The 14,672-nt window shown below is 39.1% G+C and overlaps 2 protein-coding genes across 15 annotated transcripts in view; both read left to right on the top strand.

The window, feature by feature from the left end:
* LOC117422320 (HEAT repeat-containing protein 5A-like) overlaps nt 1-11,677 on the top strand; it is a 32,752-nt gene extending 21,075 nt beyond the window's left edge. For both annotated transcript variants that reach the window (XM_034905585.2, XM_034905584.2), the window contains 15 exons: nt 796-940; nt 1,153-1,332; nt 1,988-2,227; nt 2,775-2,956; nt 3,126-3,194; nt 3,438-3,617; nt 3,713-3,932; nt 4,431-4,670; nt 6,185-6,312; nt 6,461-6,608; nt 7,140-7,412; nt 7,863-8,087; nt 8,515-8,666; nt 8,903-9,116; nt 9,634-11,677. In XM_034905585.2, coding sequence (XP_034761476.2) covers nt 796-940; nt 1,153-1,332; nt 1,988-2,227; nt 2,775-2,956; nt 3,126-3,194; nt 3,438-3,617; nt 3,713-3,932; nt 4,431-4,670; nt 6,185-6,312; nt 6,461-6,608; nt 7,140-7,412; nt 7,863-8,087; nt 8,515-8,666; nt 8,903-9,116; nt 9,634-9,941 — 2,904 coding nt within the window. In that variant the 3' untranslated portion in view covers nt 9,942-11,677. The remainder of the gene's footprint in view (nt 1-795; nt 941-1,152; nt 1,333-1,987; nt 2,228-2,774; nt 2,957-3,125; nt 3,195-3,437; nt 3,618-3,712; nt 3,933-4,430; nt 4,671-6,184; nt 6,313-6,460; nt 6,609-7,139; nt 7,413-7,862; nt 8,088-8,514; nt 8,667-8,902; nt 9,117-9,633) is intronic.
* Nucleotides 11,678-13,759: 2,082 nt separating this feature from the next.
* LOC117422284 (E3 ubiquitin-protein ligase HECTD1) overlaps nt 13,760-14,672 on the top strand; it is a 32,419-nt gene continuing 31,506 nt past the window's right edge. For all 13 annotated transcript variants that reach the window (XM_058987648.1, XM_058987657.1, XM_058987660.1 and 10 more), the window contains exon 1: nt 13,760-13,984. The gene's annotated coding sequence lies outside the window, so the exon portion shown is untranslated. The remainder of the gene's footprint in view (nt 13,985-14,672) is intronic.

Genomic DNA, 14,672 nt, shown 5'->3' with positions numbered 1-14,672 from the left:
TTGCCAAACTCGATCTTAAGGGGTGATTGTTATCGTTTTCGGCATCTTTTTAAACCGCTTGTTCAGTAGTAATGCACTAGATCCTGAAGTAAACTGCAGCTACATTTCAACATAAATGTGACGCCTCCTTCAGCCTTCACCTCTGTACACCAGAAGCAGTTTTATTGAACAAGTATGTTTCCGTAAATGTCATGATTATTATATGAGAAGTGTATTGATTTGTTTATCAAACAAACAAAAAAAGCCTTGCATGTTTTTTGCTACGCCCCAAGTGTAAAACTAAAAATTCTCAGACCGCATTGAAAATCTGTGTTTATCCTCGTTATTCCACAGTAAATTGATTCCTAGGATCCCTGATTATCACCCATATTTACCTCTGGTTGACTCCATTATCTTCCATTATCACAACCAAGGAAATCCAAAGAGTACTGATCAACTTATTTAACTCCTTAATCTTTTGCATATGGTGCAAGTAAGGGGGGAGGCTGTATTCAATGCTTAAGTGTAAATTCCAATAATATGAAAAGGCAAAACTGTGACTGTAACCAAACTAGAAATAAAAGCTGCATTTTATTTTGTTTTAAGTGCTTTTACATTATTTTGTGTTTTCTCCTTTCTGAAAAAGAGAATGGTGCACATTAGCTTCCACTATACTGTTAAATAAAAATCAGAAAATCAAACGTATCTCAAAAGAACCATACGTGTTCAAATGAGTTACAAGGGGAAGTGATTGTGAAAGAAACCCTGCAGTGTGTGTTGCAGGTGCTGATCTGCCCTGGTGAACTGTGTTTGCAGGTGAATTTGTGCAGTTCTTATCTGTCACTGAGGAGAGCTGTGGTGGCCTGCCTGCGTCAGCTTGCACAGAGGGAAGCGACTGAGGTTTCTGAACATGCTGTCACCCTCGTGAAAGACGTTTCAAACAGAGAACACACTCTCCTGGGTAAGATCCTTCATTAGGAGTTGAGCATTATTTACACCTGCCAGATGCTTTCTCTCAAAGAAAGATTTAGATACCCTCTTGCTGTAAGGTAAGTAGATTCTGAACGTAAGGTAAAGCTACAAGAAGCTAGTTTAAGTTTAGAAGTTAAGGATGTTTTACCAGTTGAGGATTAACATGTATTTAACTGGAAGATGTAACTTTTCTGTCTGTAGATGTTACTATCAAAGAGACTGGCCTGGAGGGGGCCTTGTTCAGCCTTCTGGACAGGGAGTCCGATCGGCACCTCTGCAGAGACATCAAGGAGACGTTGGGTCACATGCTGACATCCATGGCTGTGGGGAAGCTCTCGCAATGGTTAAAGCTCTGCAAAGATGTGCTTTCTGCCTCTGCTGGTAAGAATAAAGCTTTTCCTGTGAGTAACAGAGCTCTGCTCTTGGAAAAAGCACTTCCCAGAGGTCACATTTTCTGTTTCATTGCAGTACCGTATGAGTAAAAACTGCTTCTGACCATAGGATTTATTTGGTGCATCTCAATGCATCCTTGTTTTTATATGCCTCTTTTGGGCATGATCACAATCATGAGTTTACTTTTATGATTCACTTTTAAAATTAATTCTGCCCACGGTTATTGAGTTAGGCTGAAGTTATTAACTGATCATGAAACATTAATTTGATCTCGTCAGTGCGACGTTTGAGTGCTTGCCTGCTAGATCATAACAACTTTGCATATTTCAATGTAATTGCTCGACTTCGTTTTTATCTTATTATCAATATATATCAGTATATCTACAAGGATCTCTAAAACAGAACTAAAATAGCTGAAGTTTCAAATCTTTCTGATTTTATGTACGTCAACCAAAATTCCTGAAGACAACCCTTGATCAGGCTGTATGTAATACTGACCTTTCCTGCCTTTATGAGCTCCCACTCGTTGATCACTGCAGAGCCAAAGCTAGAAACAGATTCTGCGCTTAATAAAATATTCAGTGAAACAAGGCAGTAATTCCTATGGGGATCTAGCTTTAATGTATTGTATGTGCTCTTGCAGATTTTGCTACTGCTGCCCCGGTAGAGACGACTCAAGAGGAGGAGGATGGGGATCGTGTGGATGACGCCTCCGTGTTCACTTCCAAACCCAAGAAATCCTGCCCCTTCACCAACCCTCGCTGGGCCACCCGTGTGTTCGCAGCCGAGTGCGTCTGCCGGATCATCAGCCAGTGTGAGAACGAAGATGAGGCACATTTCGACATGGCCCTCGCCCAGGAGAGGAGGCTGCGGGACCCCACCAGTAAGTCTGGATGGGATTCTGGATGGGTTAAAAGTGTGCAAATTGAGTAGGACTATGACTGTTCTCAATGTGTTCTTGTCTTTTCTAGCTTGAATCTCGCATTCTATTTTATTTTTATCCCAGAGTATATTATTAACTACCTATTATTCTCATAAGTAACTTATCACTAATGTATGATCTAGAGAGTGATTTTAAATTAGGGTGGGGCGATTCAGAAAGCTCTAGTATCAAAGGTATTCGTGCCAGGAAGGCACAGTAGTGTGTTATGTTGTGCTGTAATTCTTATTTGCCCATCAGTTTAGGTGGTGCCTGTAAGATAAATCAAATGCATCGTCCCATATACCCTCCTATGATAGCTTCTTATCTATTGGTACCTACCAAATTTCACCATCTAGTCATGAATGTTGTTGCTGCACGCAAGATGAAAGGTGTGTTACAGGCAAAGAAGCTAGAAGCATGCTTGTCCTTATCAAACATGTACATGTACATCTCCGCAGCTTGGCACTGCCTTTCTCTATAGATGCTGATGAACTTGCCTTCCCTCCAGGTGATTTCCTGGTGTTGCACCTGGCAGACCTGATCCGAATGGCTTTCATGGCTGCCACTGACCACAGTGACCAGCTGCGCCTCTCTGGTCTGCAGACCCTGCTGGTCATCATCAGAAAGTTCGCAGCAGTTCCAGAACCAGAGTTTCCAGGGCATGTGATCCTGGAGCAGTATCAAGCCAGCGTAAGCATTCTTCTTTTTCTTTTCCCGATCTGAAGCTGCAATAGCCATGGTCCAATGGCAGGAAAATGAAGAGGAAATGGCAGAAGTGATTGTATCTTAACTTATTGACCATGCCACCTCCTGATTTTGAATTCGTTCCCACGTAGTTTTGGTTTGGTCCTTCTTTTAGGTGGGTGCAGCACTTAGACCAGCCTTCACTCCTGATACCCCTCCGGATGTGACTGCAAAAGCATGCCAGGTAAGAAAATAAACCTGACCTTCCCAGAGCAGCTCTCTATATAAAAGAAAGAACATTCTGAGAGAGAACTGGTTTATTTCAGCGGAGGCAATGCAGTCCAAGCAGCGTTTCAGTTTACTTTTATATAGTGCTTTATATAAGACGTGCAACAGATGGTAAATCTATGAAAATGAATGAATAAACTAGCTTTTTGTATTACCACTAAAGCTGAAATGAAACCTGAGTCGTGCTTTCCATTTCCAGGTTTGCAGTGCCTGGATAGCCAGTGGGGTTGTAAGTGACCTTGGTGACCTGCGGAGAGTCCACCAGCTGCTGGCATCATCGCTGGTGAAAGTGCAGGCTGGGAAGGAGGCTCAGAACCAGCTGTACAATGAGAGCACATCCACCATGGAGACTCTGGCAGTGCTCAAGGCTTGGGCTGAGGTAGGAGCACCAGATGGAATTTGAGTAACTGGATTGAAGCTAGCTTTTTGTTTTGTCCCTTTGCGCAATAACAATATATTTGTCATTTGTTTTAGGTCTATATTGTTGCAATAAAGTGCCAGAAGCTGTGTGACAGTCCTCCAAAGCAGCTTTCAAAGATTTATTGTGAAGACTACAGCAGTCCATCAGCAGAAGGGCTTCTCAACCTGGTTCAGGCAGACTTAACAACCCTCAGTAAGCTGTGGCTGGCAGCTCTGCAGGATTACGCCCTCCTGACTCTACCGCAAGAGTACACAGCACAGCTCCCTGCTGGAGGTAGGATTTGTGTTACTAAGCATATTGTATGCGTACAGATAAACTGGTTGGAATGGCATCATAACATTTGAGACGCATTAAGTTAGAGCATAATTAACAGGAAATACGAAAAGATATGTACATCTTGGCAGTCTTTGATTTGGAATTATGGTATTTTAAGTCCAAAGCTGCTTTACGTTGCATAAGTTTGAAGTATAATTGCTGGCTTGCAATACATCAAACACAAATCGCCAACTAGACAAGATCTGTTTTACATCTTGTGCTAGAGAAACTTAAACAAACATAGTTTACTTTTAGTGTGCCAAGATAATACTTTTTTTTTGTTTGTTTTACATTGAGATTTGGGTTTCATTGAGTTTGTAAGCATTAACACTCATGTTGTTTCTGAATATGGCTCAAAGTGATTTTCTTTTCTAGTGTGCCTGCAGGTTTTCAAAAGGTTCTTTTAAGATTCACCAGCTTACTTTCTGAACGTGTATTTTCCCTTTGTTTCCCCAGGTGGTGCATTTTACACAGCAGAAACAGTAGAACATGCCAGATCCCACTACGTTAGCTCCTGGGCTCCCATTCTTCACGCTACAGCAGTGTGGCTCAACAGCACAGGCTTCATCGTGGTTGACGAGGAGCCCGCTAACCTGTCCCGACCCGTGACTCCCACCACAATGGGGCAGTCAACCTCGCTGGCCAACGTCAAGTCTCCTGAGGATATTAACACAGATAGATTCTATCTGATATTGGGTCAGTGTCCCACAATTATATTCAGTTTTACACTGTACTGATAATATTTCACAGATATTTTCATTTTAAATTAAAAATAATTACATCTCAGGAACAGCAAAATAGCCACAAAAAATAGGAAAAGCACACCATTACTTAACAAACTTCATTGTGTTGACTTTAGAAGCCCATCAGTGTAAAAAAGAACTAACTAAACCAAGCTTATGGGTTACAGCAACTTTACCTGTCAAACAAGCCCTTTATCATTGGGATTGAACAGTGTTTTTTTTTTTTTTTTTTTTTATATATAAAGTGTGTACATTAAAAATCTGGGTACTATTTCAGATGCAGAAAACAAAAGTGTTGGAATAATTTCTTTTATTTGTCTAGTTGAAAACAAGCATTGTTTTTAAGTGAAGCGTGCATTGCTTTAGAGTGCCAAGGCAACAAGAAGAGTCCTTGTCAGGCAGTAGGAAAGGGAGCTTTATTCCTCCTTGTAAATTAGATTAATGGAAATGTTCCTGGTTAAACAAAATTTAAATCAATCAATAAATAAATATTAAACTGGCAAATTGATTACGTATTGAGCCAGGTCTGCTAACAGTACTAGAAGTGAATTCTGAAGCCAATACTCATACATTATGGATGCTTGAAAGTTATGTGTTTTTAAAATATGGTTTTAAGGCCCTGTCTAGACTACATAACCGATCTCGAACTGTACTCAAAAAAGCTTTAATTAATCCAGCTCAAAGCGTCCACACTGAAGTAGCGTTTCATGTTTAGTCTGACTTAATGCATACAAACACTAAAATAGTTTGGTTACAGTTCCTAGCAGCGCAATGGAATGTGGGACTTAATATGACATTATCCCACCATACACTGTATATTATGTTTACAACCCGGCAAATATGGAGCTGGTGCCCACGGAAGACATAGCGCTTCTTAGCATGAATGTTATGGCTTTGTTTCTTAAAAACATGAGGTACATTTTATCATAATGTTTGCGTTTTCATTTTGAGCTCTGAAGTTCTTGACCAATTTAATTGCTCCAGATGTCGAAATTGAGGCATGTTGATATCTGATCGTGTCGCTCCATTATCCACCATTTTACAACAAGCCTCAGAAATTGTATACGGTACAGCAGTATTGATATTCTCAACTCCTTCAGGCGCCTGTTCTGAGTACTGTATTTGTAATGTCCACACGCGCAAAGCATAGCGGATAGCATTTTGGGATATTGGAGGATACACAAAAAATGTAGTTCGGTATTACGGCGGTATTACACACTTCTGACAAACCGCACTACCTGATGCAATCTAATTTAGAATCGGACTTGAGACTACCCCCTGAGGTAGTCTTGAGTCTGGTTCTCGAGTACGGTATTAAACGCTGTGTAGTGTAGATGATAACCGTATTTAGCACTTTTAAGCTAGTTTATAAGGCAAAGTGTGGACAGGGCCTAAGTGGCTGATACCTGTACTGCAGCCTAAAGGAGTTGGTATAACGTTTGACTGATTTGCTTTTATTAATTGCAGGTATATGTGTAGAGTTTCTATGCTCTCCTCGCTCGGATGCTCCAATGGAAAGTATCCCGGCCTGTTTGCAGTCACTGCAGTCTTTGCTGGATGTTCCATGGCCACGGTCGAAGATTGGTAATGATCAGGTAGCTTTTACCAGGCTTCAGTTTTTTTCCAATATTCATTTGCTAGCTGGTGTGTGAGAATGTTCATATGTATCTATTACAGGGCTCTGATCTGCTGTGCAAACAGACTTCATTGGTAATGCGTAGCATGTGTTCTCCTTTTCTGCAGGCTCTGAGTGTTGAATTGCTGAATGTCCTCCATAGACTGATACTGACCAGGGAGTCTCCAGCCGTCCAGCTGGCTGTTCTGGAGCTGGTCAGGCAGATCATCTGTGCAGCGGAGGAGCATGTGAAGGAGAAGCGAAGGAGTGCAGAGGGTTGGTGTCTTTTGAATCACTCCTCCCAGCCTGTGCCAGATGTTGATTTGCTTGCATTGATCACATGAGTTGGTGCACTGGGTAATGTCTAGGGAGTTTAGTCCCTGAAACTTGTAATAAAAACAACTACCTTTAACCAGATAATAGAAATTATTTTGCTACAAACCTCCAAAATACAAACATTGCCAGGCTTGTGTGTGTCTGATCACATGATGATTTATTTTTTATTATTTTATTGGAAGCATTTCCATTATTAAAATTAATATTGTACACACAATGCTTCATTTTTTTCCTGTAAGAGAACCCTAACGGTTAATTTTTTGCGGTTCGGTATTTGTAGGTCACAAGAAGCATGCCAGAATACGGTGGTGGTGGTGTTAAGAAATGACTGGTAAAATACTACTGGCGTGTAAATCCTGCAGAACTCCTGTTTGGTGTACTCCCAGTAATCTGCATGCCTGAAGATGCGCTGTTTAACTGCGGTCTTTGTACTTGTTAAAGGTGCTAATGACATTGTTTAATTGTTCTCAGTTGATGATGGTGCTGAAGAGAAGGAAACTCTGCCAGAGTTTGGAGAGGGAAAAGATACTGGAGGCCTGGTGCCTGGGAAATCGCTGGTCTTTGCAACGCTGGAACTGTCCCTTTGTATTCTTGTACGGCAGCTACCACAGCTGAACCCCAAGCTTGTAGGCAGCCCCAGTGGCCATGGAGGCAAACCACAAACCCTGACGGAAAATGACTGCAAGCTGGTATCGGCAGCCTTGGGAATCCTGTCTGACCTTCCCTGCATCTGCTCACCTGAAGGTAGGATTGGGATACAAGATGATGCTAAAGAAATTTCAAAAGAAATTCCAAATGAGAATCAGCATCTGTTTTCCATTACATCTCTACACAAAGAAGGCCAAAGTCAACCCAGGAAACTATTTTCAGGGGAGTGAGTTACAGGAAATATGTTTTGCATAACTATTTATACAGTATAGTTCAAAGTAAAACTGTCCTTAAGTCAAATACAGTAATAATTCAGTCACTAGTCCCCTTTTTATTGTGATGAAAATCTGTTGGTTCTTTGCATATTATTATTTATTTATTTATTTTTGTATTTGAAAAAGCTGTGCATTAAAGTGTAAACATTTGTTTCACACACAAACTCTGATTTTTGTCTTGCCCTGTATTTTCTCTTGTTTTTGTTTTGATTTACTCTTAATTCAAATAAACCCTGCTGATACATTTATCTGCAAACCCTCTTGTCTGCAGGCAGTGTTTCTATCCTGCCTACCATTCTGTTCTTGATCACTGGTGTCCTCCGGGAGACGGCAGTGAAGGTGCCCAGTGGTCAGATCTCCCTGCCGGTCTCTGCAGCTCTGCAGGCTCTCAAAGCTGTGGTCTCCTCCCCTATGGCCAGGGCAGAAAAGAGCAGTGCTGCCTGGACCCGTCTGCTCCGCTGTGCTCTTGCTACCCTGCTGGACTTCTGGAACACGGGTAAGTCTGAACCAGAGATGTGGCTTCTATACATTTCATGCGTGCTGACACGGCTTCATACCAAAGAAAAAACATGCTCTTAAATGTGGCTGACAAAGTCTTTAATCAAAGGGGTAAGGTAAATTTATAGAAACACAGATTATTATCTATAGTGCCTATATTTATTGTGTTTGTAAATTAACTTATTGTTCTATATACTAAATACTCTACTGCTGAAACTGCATATACTAGCCTAAAGGGATTAATCAGAGTAATAGGAATATTAAACAAAGCAAAGGTGTGCTCCATTTTGTTGAACTTCCATGCCTATAAACACTCACTTTAAATAGATCATAACAAAATGTAGTGTTTAATGGTGCCATTTTGAGTGAGTGGAATATAAGAATCAACAGAAAACTTGAAAATAATAAAAATCTTTTCTCCTTAGATGAGATGCACCCAGAGTTAGATGACGTCAGCCTGCTTACAGCGATCACTATATTCATTGTGTCTGCTAGTCCTGATGTTACAGCTGTCCAGTGCCTTCAGAGTCGGTGCATTGACAAGTTTAAAAGAAGCCTGGATTCGAAGGATCCCTTGGTAAAGACAAAGCATTTTCTCTGTTTTGTTGCTGCAGCACATTAATTTTATATATGTCTTTATTTATTTTACGTACAAAACAAATCCTTTATATTGCGCTCGGCTTTAGAAGAAACTGTTTTAACAGCAGATCAATTCCTTGTGTACCTAAAGGGGTTATACTTACATTTCTCTTCTAAATAAGGCCAACCTCTATAACACATGTTTTTTTTTTTTTTTTTGTTCATCTTTCGTAGATAATGACCAGGTGCTACCAGCTGCTACTGTCGATCTTTCAGAACCCCAGCCAGGCTGTGTCTGTCCCCTACATCCAGTCCCTGGGGTCAGTGATCGTAAGCAGGCTCCAGAGAGTGGAGAAGAGAAAACCAGAGAGTTCTGCTGAGCTGCAGGCTATCCAGGAAGGGGTTAAAGCTCTTGAGGTCCTTGTGTCTATGGCTGATGAGGAACATCGTAAGTTGGCACAGTTGCAGCCTGGTTATGTGAAGAATCTACAGACATGCTGCCAGTTTAAGACAATCACTTATGAACTCATGAGGATACACCCTCAAGAAAACCAAATAGAGTAATTATTTCAGCTGCCAAATAGATAAGTAACTGTACTGTAAACATATATGAACGGGCACAATCTGTACTTCTGTTTATTGTGCATATGCAGTAGCTCTAGATAGCCTTGAAATGTTTTACAAGCCATGAGTTCAAAGTGAGCCATTTCACAAGAAAAATGTTTGTTTGTTCCTAGAACTTGTCTGCTAACACCCTTGTTTTTTAGTGCTGGGGAATGCTGTGTTGCTGCAGGTGCCAACGTTTGGGTTTAACCAAACTTCTGTGTGTGCGTTTTCGTTAGAACAAGAAATAATTGGCTGAAGAGAAAAGCTGGACCCTTGCATCCTGTTAAAATATGAGTCATGTCTGCTTATGCTCGGAATGTTAGTTTGTATGGTAAATAACTTATTTTTCTTTCCCCTAGGATCTCAGCTCATGGCTATTCTGCTGCCCCTTCTTATTTCCTTCTTGCTGGATGAGAACGCTCTGGCCTCTGCACAAAACCCAGCACGAAATCTGCATGAGTTTGCTCTCCAGAACCTGATGCGAATCAGCCCTCGGTACTCTTCTGTCTTCAAAACCCTCATGGCCAGTTCTCCATCTATGAAGGCACGGCTGGAAACGGCGGTCAAAGGCAATCAGGAGAGTGTCAAGGCCAAAACTGCTGCTCTACAGTCCAAACCTCCAGAAAAGAATTCTCCCAGCATTCAACTCAAGACCAACTTTCTGTGATTCTCTCAGAATATACTGTGGTTTCAGATAGGGCTAACAAAAAAAAAAAAAATGTTTCTACCTTTTCCTTACATTACACTGAACAGAATCTGCTAGGTTTTGACTTGACAAGGGGGTAGTTTTATTATTAATCAAGAGCAGTACCTTTATGGTTAACACGGTTTTGTAATTCTTCAGATTAATTTGCCAAAAGGAGAGACAGCTGTTTTCTTCGGTCAGTTTGTTGTTACCTTGTTAGATGTGGAGTGAACCCCATGAAGGAAATTACTATCTCTACCACAGGGCTGATCTGGCATAGGTGAATATCACAGCCAATGAAGCAGAAGAACACAACATGTGCTTGTCTTTATTGCACTTTTAATGGGACAAGATGTCATTCTTTAAAAAGTTGCTCTAAAAAGTTATAATATAGAGTAAGTAGACATAGCGGATACCACAGAAACTGCTCAATTAGTTTGCATTAAGGAATCAATTTCAGGCCAGTTTTCTGAACTGAACATGCAAGTATTAACCAAAAATAACTGCAAATCCCTGATCTAATTGCACTATTGCTTCGTATATATACATTTTCAGATATAACGTACTGTAATTCTACAATAACACTATTTAGAAACGTTGTTCATAAAAGGGTTCTAAAATAATAAACCATGCTGTCATTTGCATTAAGGTGCCATTTAAATATCAGAGGTCCTGTTTTTTTGGAGGGTTTGTGTTGGTTTCTTTGTGACTGTCATTGTAATTCAGATGTAGGATAGTTTTTAAAAGGGGCACTGTGACTCAGACTATTCAACTAAGAGCCACATTTACATATTGTCTCAGTTCTCAATGTTTTCAAGGATTCAAGTAGCCTAAAAGGGGCATTAATGATAACACGGATAGCTCTTATTTTCTGACATCCATTCACATATGTCCTAGGTAATTGAAGCTCAAACCAGGACTAAATATTTAAGTACTGTATATCTATCTATGGAATTAAACAACTAGATTTAACCCCTGACTAATTTTCTTTATAGATCACCTTGTATTGTTTTTTTATTATTTGGTAAGAGAGCAGAACTCACAATATTGACCCTAGCAAAACAATACAGTGCTACTACTAGAGCTGCACAGATGTGTTTTAAAAATGTATGTTTCTAGTCACTGCACTGGTGCTCATAGGGCTTTCTGACTATGCAACTTGTCTTCACAATCCATTGAATAAAAATACAGTTGTACAAACCGCTTGAGGCAGCCACATACTCGCCATTATTGAATCTGTTTCGGGCATATTGTTAACTGAAAAATTTAATTTGTGTGGTTTATGTTGCTACACAATTATTGTGTGTCTGATCATTGCTGTGTATATGATATGAAAAATTAGAAGGTACTTGGGGGCAAAAAAAGAAAATGTTTATCCAACATTTTCTAACGTTTTATTGAAAATTAGTGCAGTTGAATAAAAAAAAAAAGTATTAACCTGTTTTTATTTGTGGCTGTTTATGTCTAATCCTTTTATGTCACCGTTATTCCTGGCAAATCAACCCCTGTTAAGTGTCCTAGTCTGAACACCTGTTTTCCTTCCAGACCACTTGAAGCACTTATGGCTGAGACAAGAAGGATGTAACATACTGTATTTGTAGGCTAAACATATTTTGTACATAGCATTGTAAATTGTACAGATTTAACAATTTGACTTAAATCCTAACATATAATTTCATTTTCTAATATGCTTGACAAATAAAGCCTCATTTTTTTCATTGCTGGTGTGATGTTTTTTTTTCTTAATGCATGAAAAGTCTGAGCTAAATAAGATTACAGAGGAATGTGACTGCCATTTTCTTAAATCAAGAACAGATGCTATTTTTGTTGCAAATTCCTTTTGATCTGGGAGCAAATATCCATCTTCCTGGATGGGTTGGCATAGGTACAGGGAGGCATGTGAGCTTAATAAGGATTGGATGTTTTCTAGCCATTCCCGGGTATGTTTGATTTTAAGAACAACACCGTTTGTGTTAAACACAATTTAGGTAAGCCAAACTATGTTTTTTCTTAGGGCCCTTTCAAACCATTGCATTAACCAACAAATATTTTTTGAATATTCCAGTATGGGAGATGATAGCAAATTAAATAATTACATAAGAAGAAATCAAACGGTATTGAATGTTTAGAATGCTTGCTTTTGTTCTTTTAAATGTGAATAGAAAATCCTAATCTGCCAATCCAACATATGAACTCAGTAAGTAGTACTGCTGTACTTTAGAACATCAGCCATTGATCATGATTTGACTGTCATGCTTTGCATTAAAGTCACTGCAGTGATGAAATGACCAAACAACAGACTTCCTGAAAGTAAAGTAAGCAAGCTGAGAACCTTCTGTGCATGCCTATAAATGGATCACTAAAAGAGTGTTACAAAATGACACTCTGTTAATAGAGTGGTGTTACTGAAAAATACAGCTACCACCATGATTCTTGAAAATAGAAACTATGACTGTATTGTGATTTCAGGAAAAGGGGACATATGGAAATCTAGTGGCTATTTCCAATTATGATACTCTCAATATAAAAAACTTTCTCAATAAATGCAACTTTCTCAATCATGAAACAGTTTTACACAGGGCACCCTTGACTTTTAACAGGCCTGCTGTTCTAGTAACCCTGTTTATTATTTATTTCTTAACCGACACCCTTATCCAGGGTAACTTACAATTGTTACAAGATATCACATTATTTTTACATACAATTACCCATTTATATAGTTGGGTTTTTACTGGAGCAATCTAGGTAAAGTACCTTGCTCAAGGGTACAGCAGCAGTGTCCCCCACCTGGGGTTGAACCCACGATCCTCCGGTCAAGAATCCAGAGCCCTAACCACAACTCCACACTGCTGCCCACATTCCTGTGTGTGTGGCGCCAGCTTTGTGAGGCTGTTTGTGTTTAAAAGTGAAATACTGTAAATTGATGGTAATGATTCTAATTGATAGGAGACAGGCCAGGATTTTGTAAAAAAAAAAATAATAATAATAATTACATATTCACACAATTGTAAGACATATTGTAGTCAATGCATTACCACTTTTACAAAAGGCTTTTAACATTTGGTAGAAAACAAAACTGAGGAGGACCCCCAAAACATAAACCATAAACAGTGTGGTCCTGGAGGTCTTGTTTACCAGACAAGTGAATTACACACAACAAAGCCTGCATTAGATCTATATCGTCAGCAGAGTACTGAAGTCTCTCAAATGTGACAGGAACTGAAAGGATACAGGTAGTAAAGTATGTAGGGAGGGCTATAACTATAACCTGTGAGCAGGGTAATAGGTGTCAATAACCAGCACTGTCAATCTATCACTTTACACAAGCAATAATATCCCATGAATGAAAAACACATACATTTTCAAACCAGAGCAAAACACCTCAAATTTACGGACAGAGTAGGAAAAAAATCGACAGTGTCTAAAGGTTTAATAACATTTATTAATTTTTTTAATGTTTTATTTACATTATGTAGGCAGGTGTATCCCAGTTAAAAAAAAAAAACAAACAAACATTAACAAAATAAATACACGAATACATACATTCATACATTGAGTACAGAATACATACACAAGCAAACAAATGCAACACAATTACAATCAAATAAATACATAAATTCATGTTTTTACAAAAAAAAAAATGCAACCTGGGTTTTTAGAATGTATTTTATGTTGAAGAAAGTTAAGAGAAGTCTGTATTCAAATACAGTAAGTAGAGTACAGCGTACAATATCTTTAGAGCGTCCCCTGCAGACGGAAAAAATAACTCCCGTTGCTGTATTACAACACGGTCTGTGTGATGATATGCAGAGAGACTCGTGATGCTGACGGGGAGCTTCAGCTTTACTCACTTCTCCCCTGAGCAGCTCTCCATTTCACTCTGAAAAATATTCCTCTCTTCCACTTTTGACCTTTACGTTAAGAAAGAAAAGGGGAACGATAGTGTATTTATTGTTACGTTTGTCAGTCGCTGATTTTATTTGTCTGTAAATATTATTTTTGTTTTCTTCATCTCCCGTCAGTGGGTAAGTTTATCTTGACTGTCGGGGTTTAAACGTAACGCCGCGATTTCCTGGGACGCAGAGCCGATTTCAGTGCAGAGGCCTACGAATAGCTTGTAACTTGAGCTTCGAGGTTTGACATAAGATGTTAGGCCTTATTTCGGCGAATGACCAAAACAACGACCAGTTTAACATTTATTTGCATACATTTTCGAACAAAGGAATATAATATTACAGAAATTAATCGATCTTGGAAGAATACGAGGTTGTTTTGATGGCGTGTGTTAGTTTACTTTAGCCACAGTATTTGAGGTTTTGAATTAGTGTTAACATTATTATGAAATATTTTAAAAACTTTTCCACAACATATTAATGATTTAATTCTCAATTGAAAATATAACAGTGCTGTCTACCAGTACTGGTTAAAATTACGTTTAGACATGTATATGTATGCGACATGTTAACCGCAGTTACAGTATTGTTTTAATGTAAAATTGTAAACAAACAAACAAACAAAAATCTCTGTCAAAAAAAGGCTCAGATTCTTTTTATATCTCAGTAGAAAGTTTGTATACTTAAAAAAACAACTTGCCATGGTTTGTTTTGTAATTAGGATATACCTTGGCTACCACAATGTTGTATATGAACAAAGACAATAGGTCTGGAAATTATACCGGATATTCATAAGAGTCTAAGCTTAAGGAAAATGTAA

Source organism: Acipenser ruthenus, chromosome 15, assembly GCF_902713425.1.
Source record: "Acipenser ruthenus chromosome 15, fAciRut3.2 maternal haplotype, whole genome shotgun sequence".
In the NCBI taxonomy this organism is placed as follows: Eukaryota; Metazoa; Chordata; class Actinopteri; order Acipenseriformes; family Acipenseridae; genus Acipenser; species Acipenser ruthenus.
The sequence above is the reverse complement of the archived record's forward strand: the minus strand, read 5'-3'. Positions and strand labels throughout refer to the sequence as shown.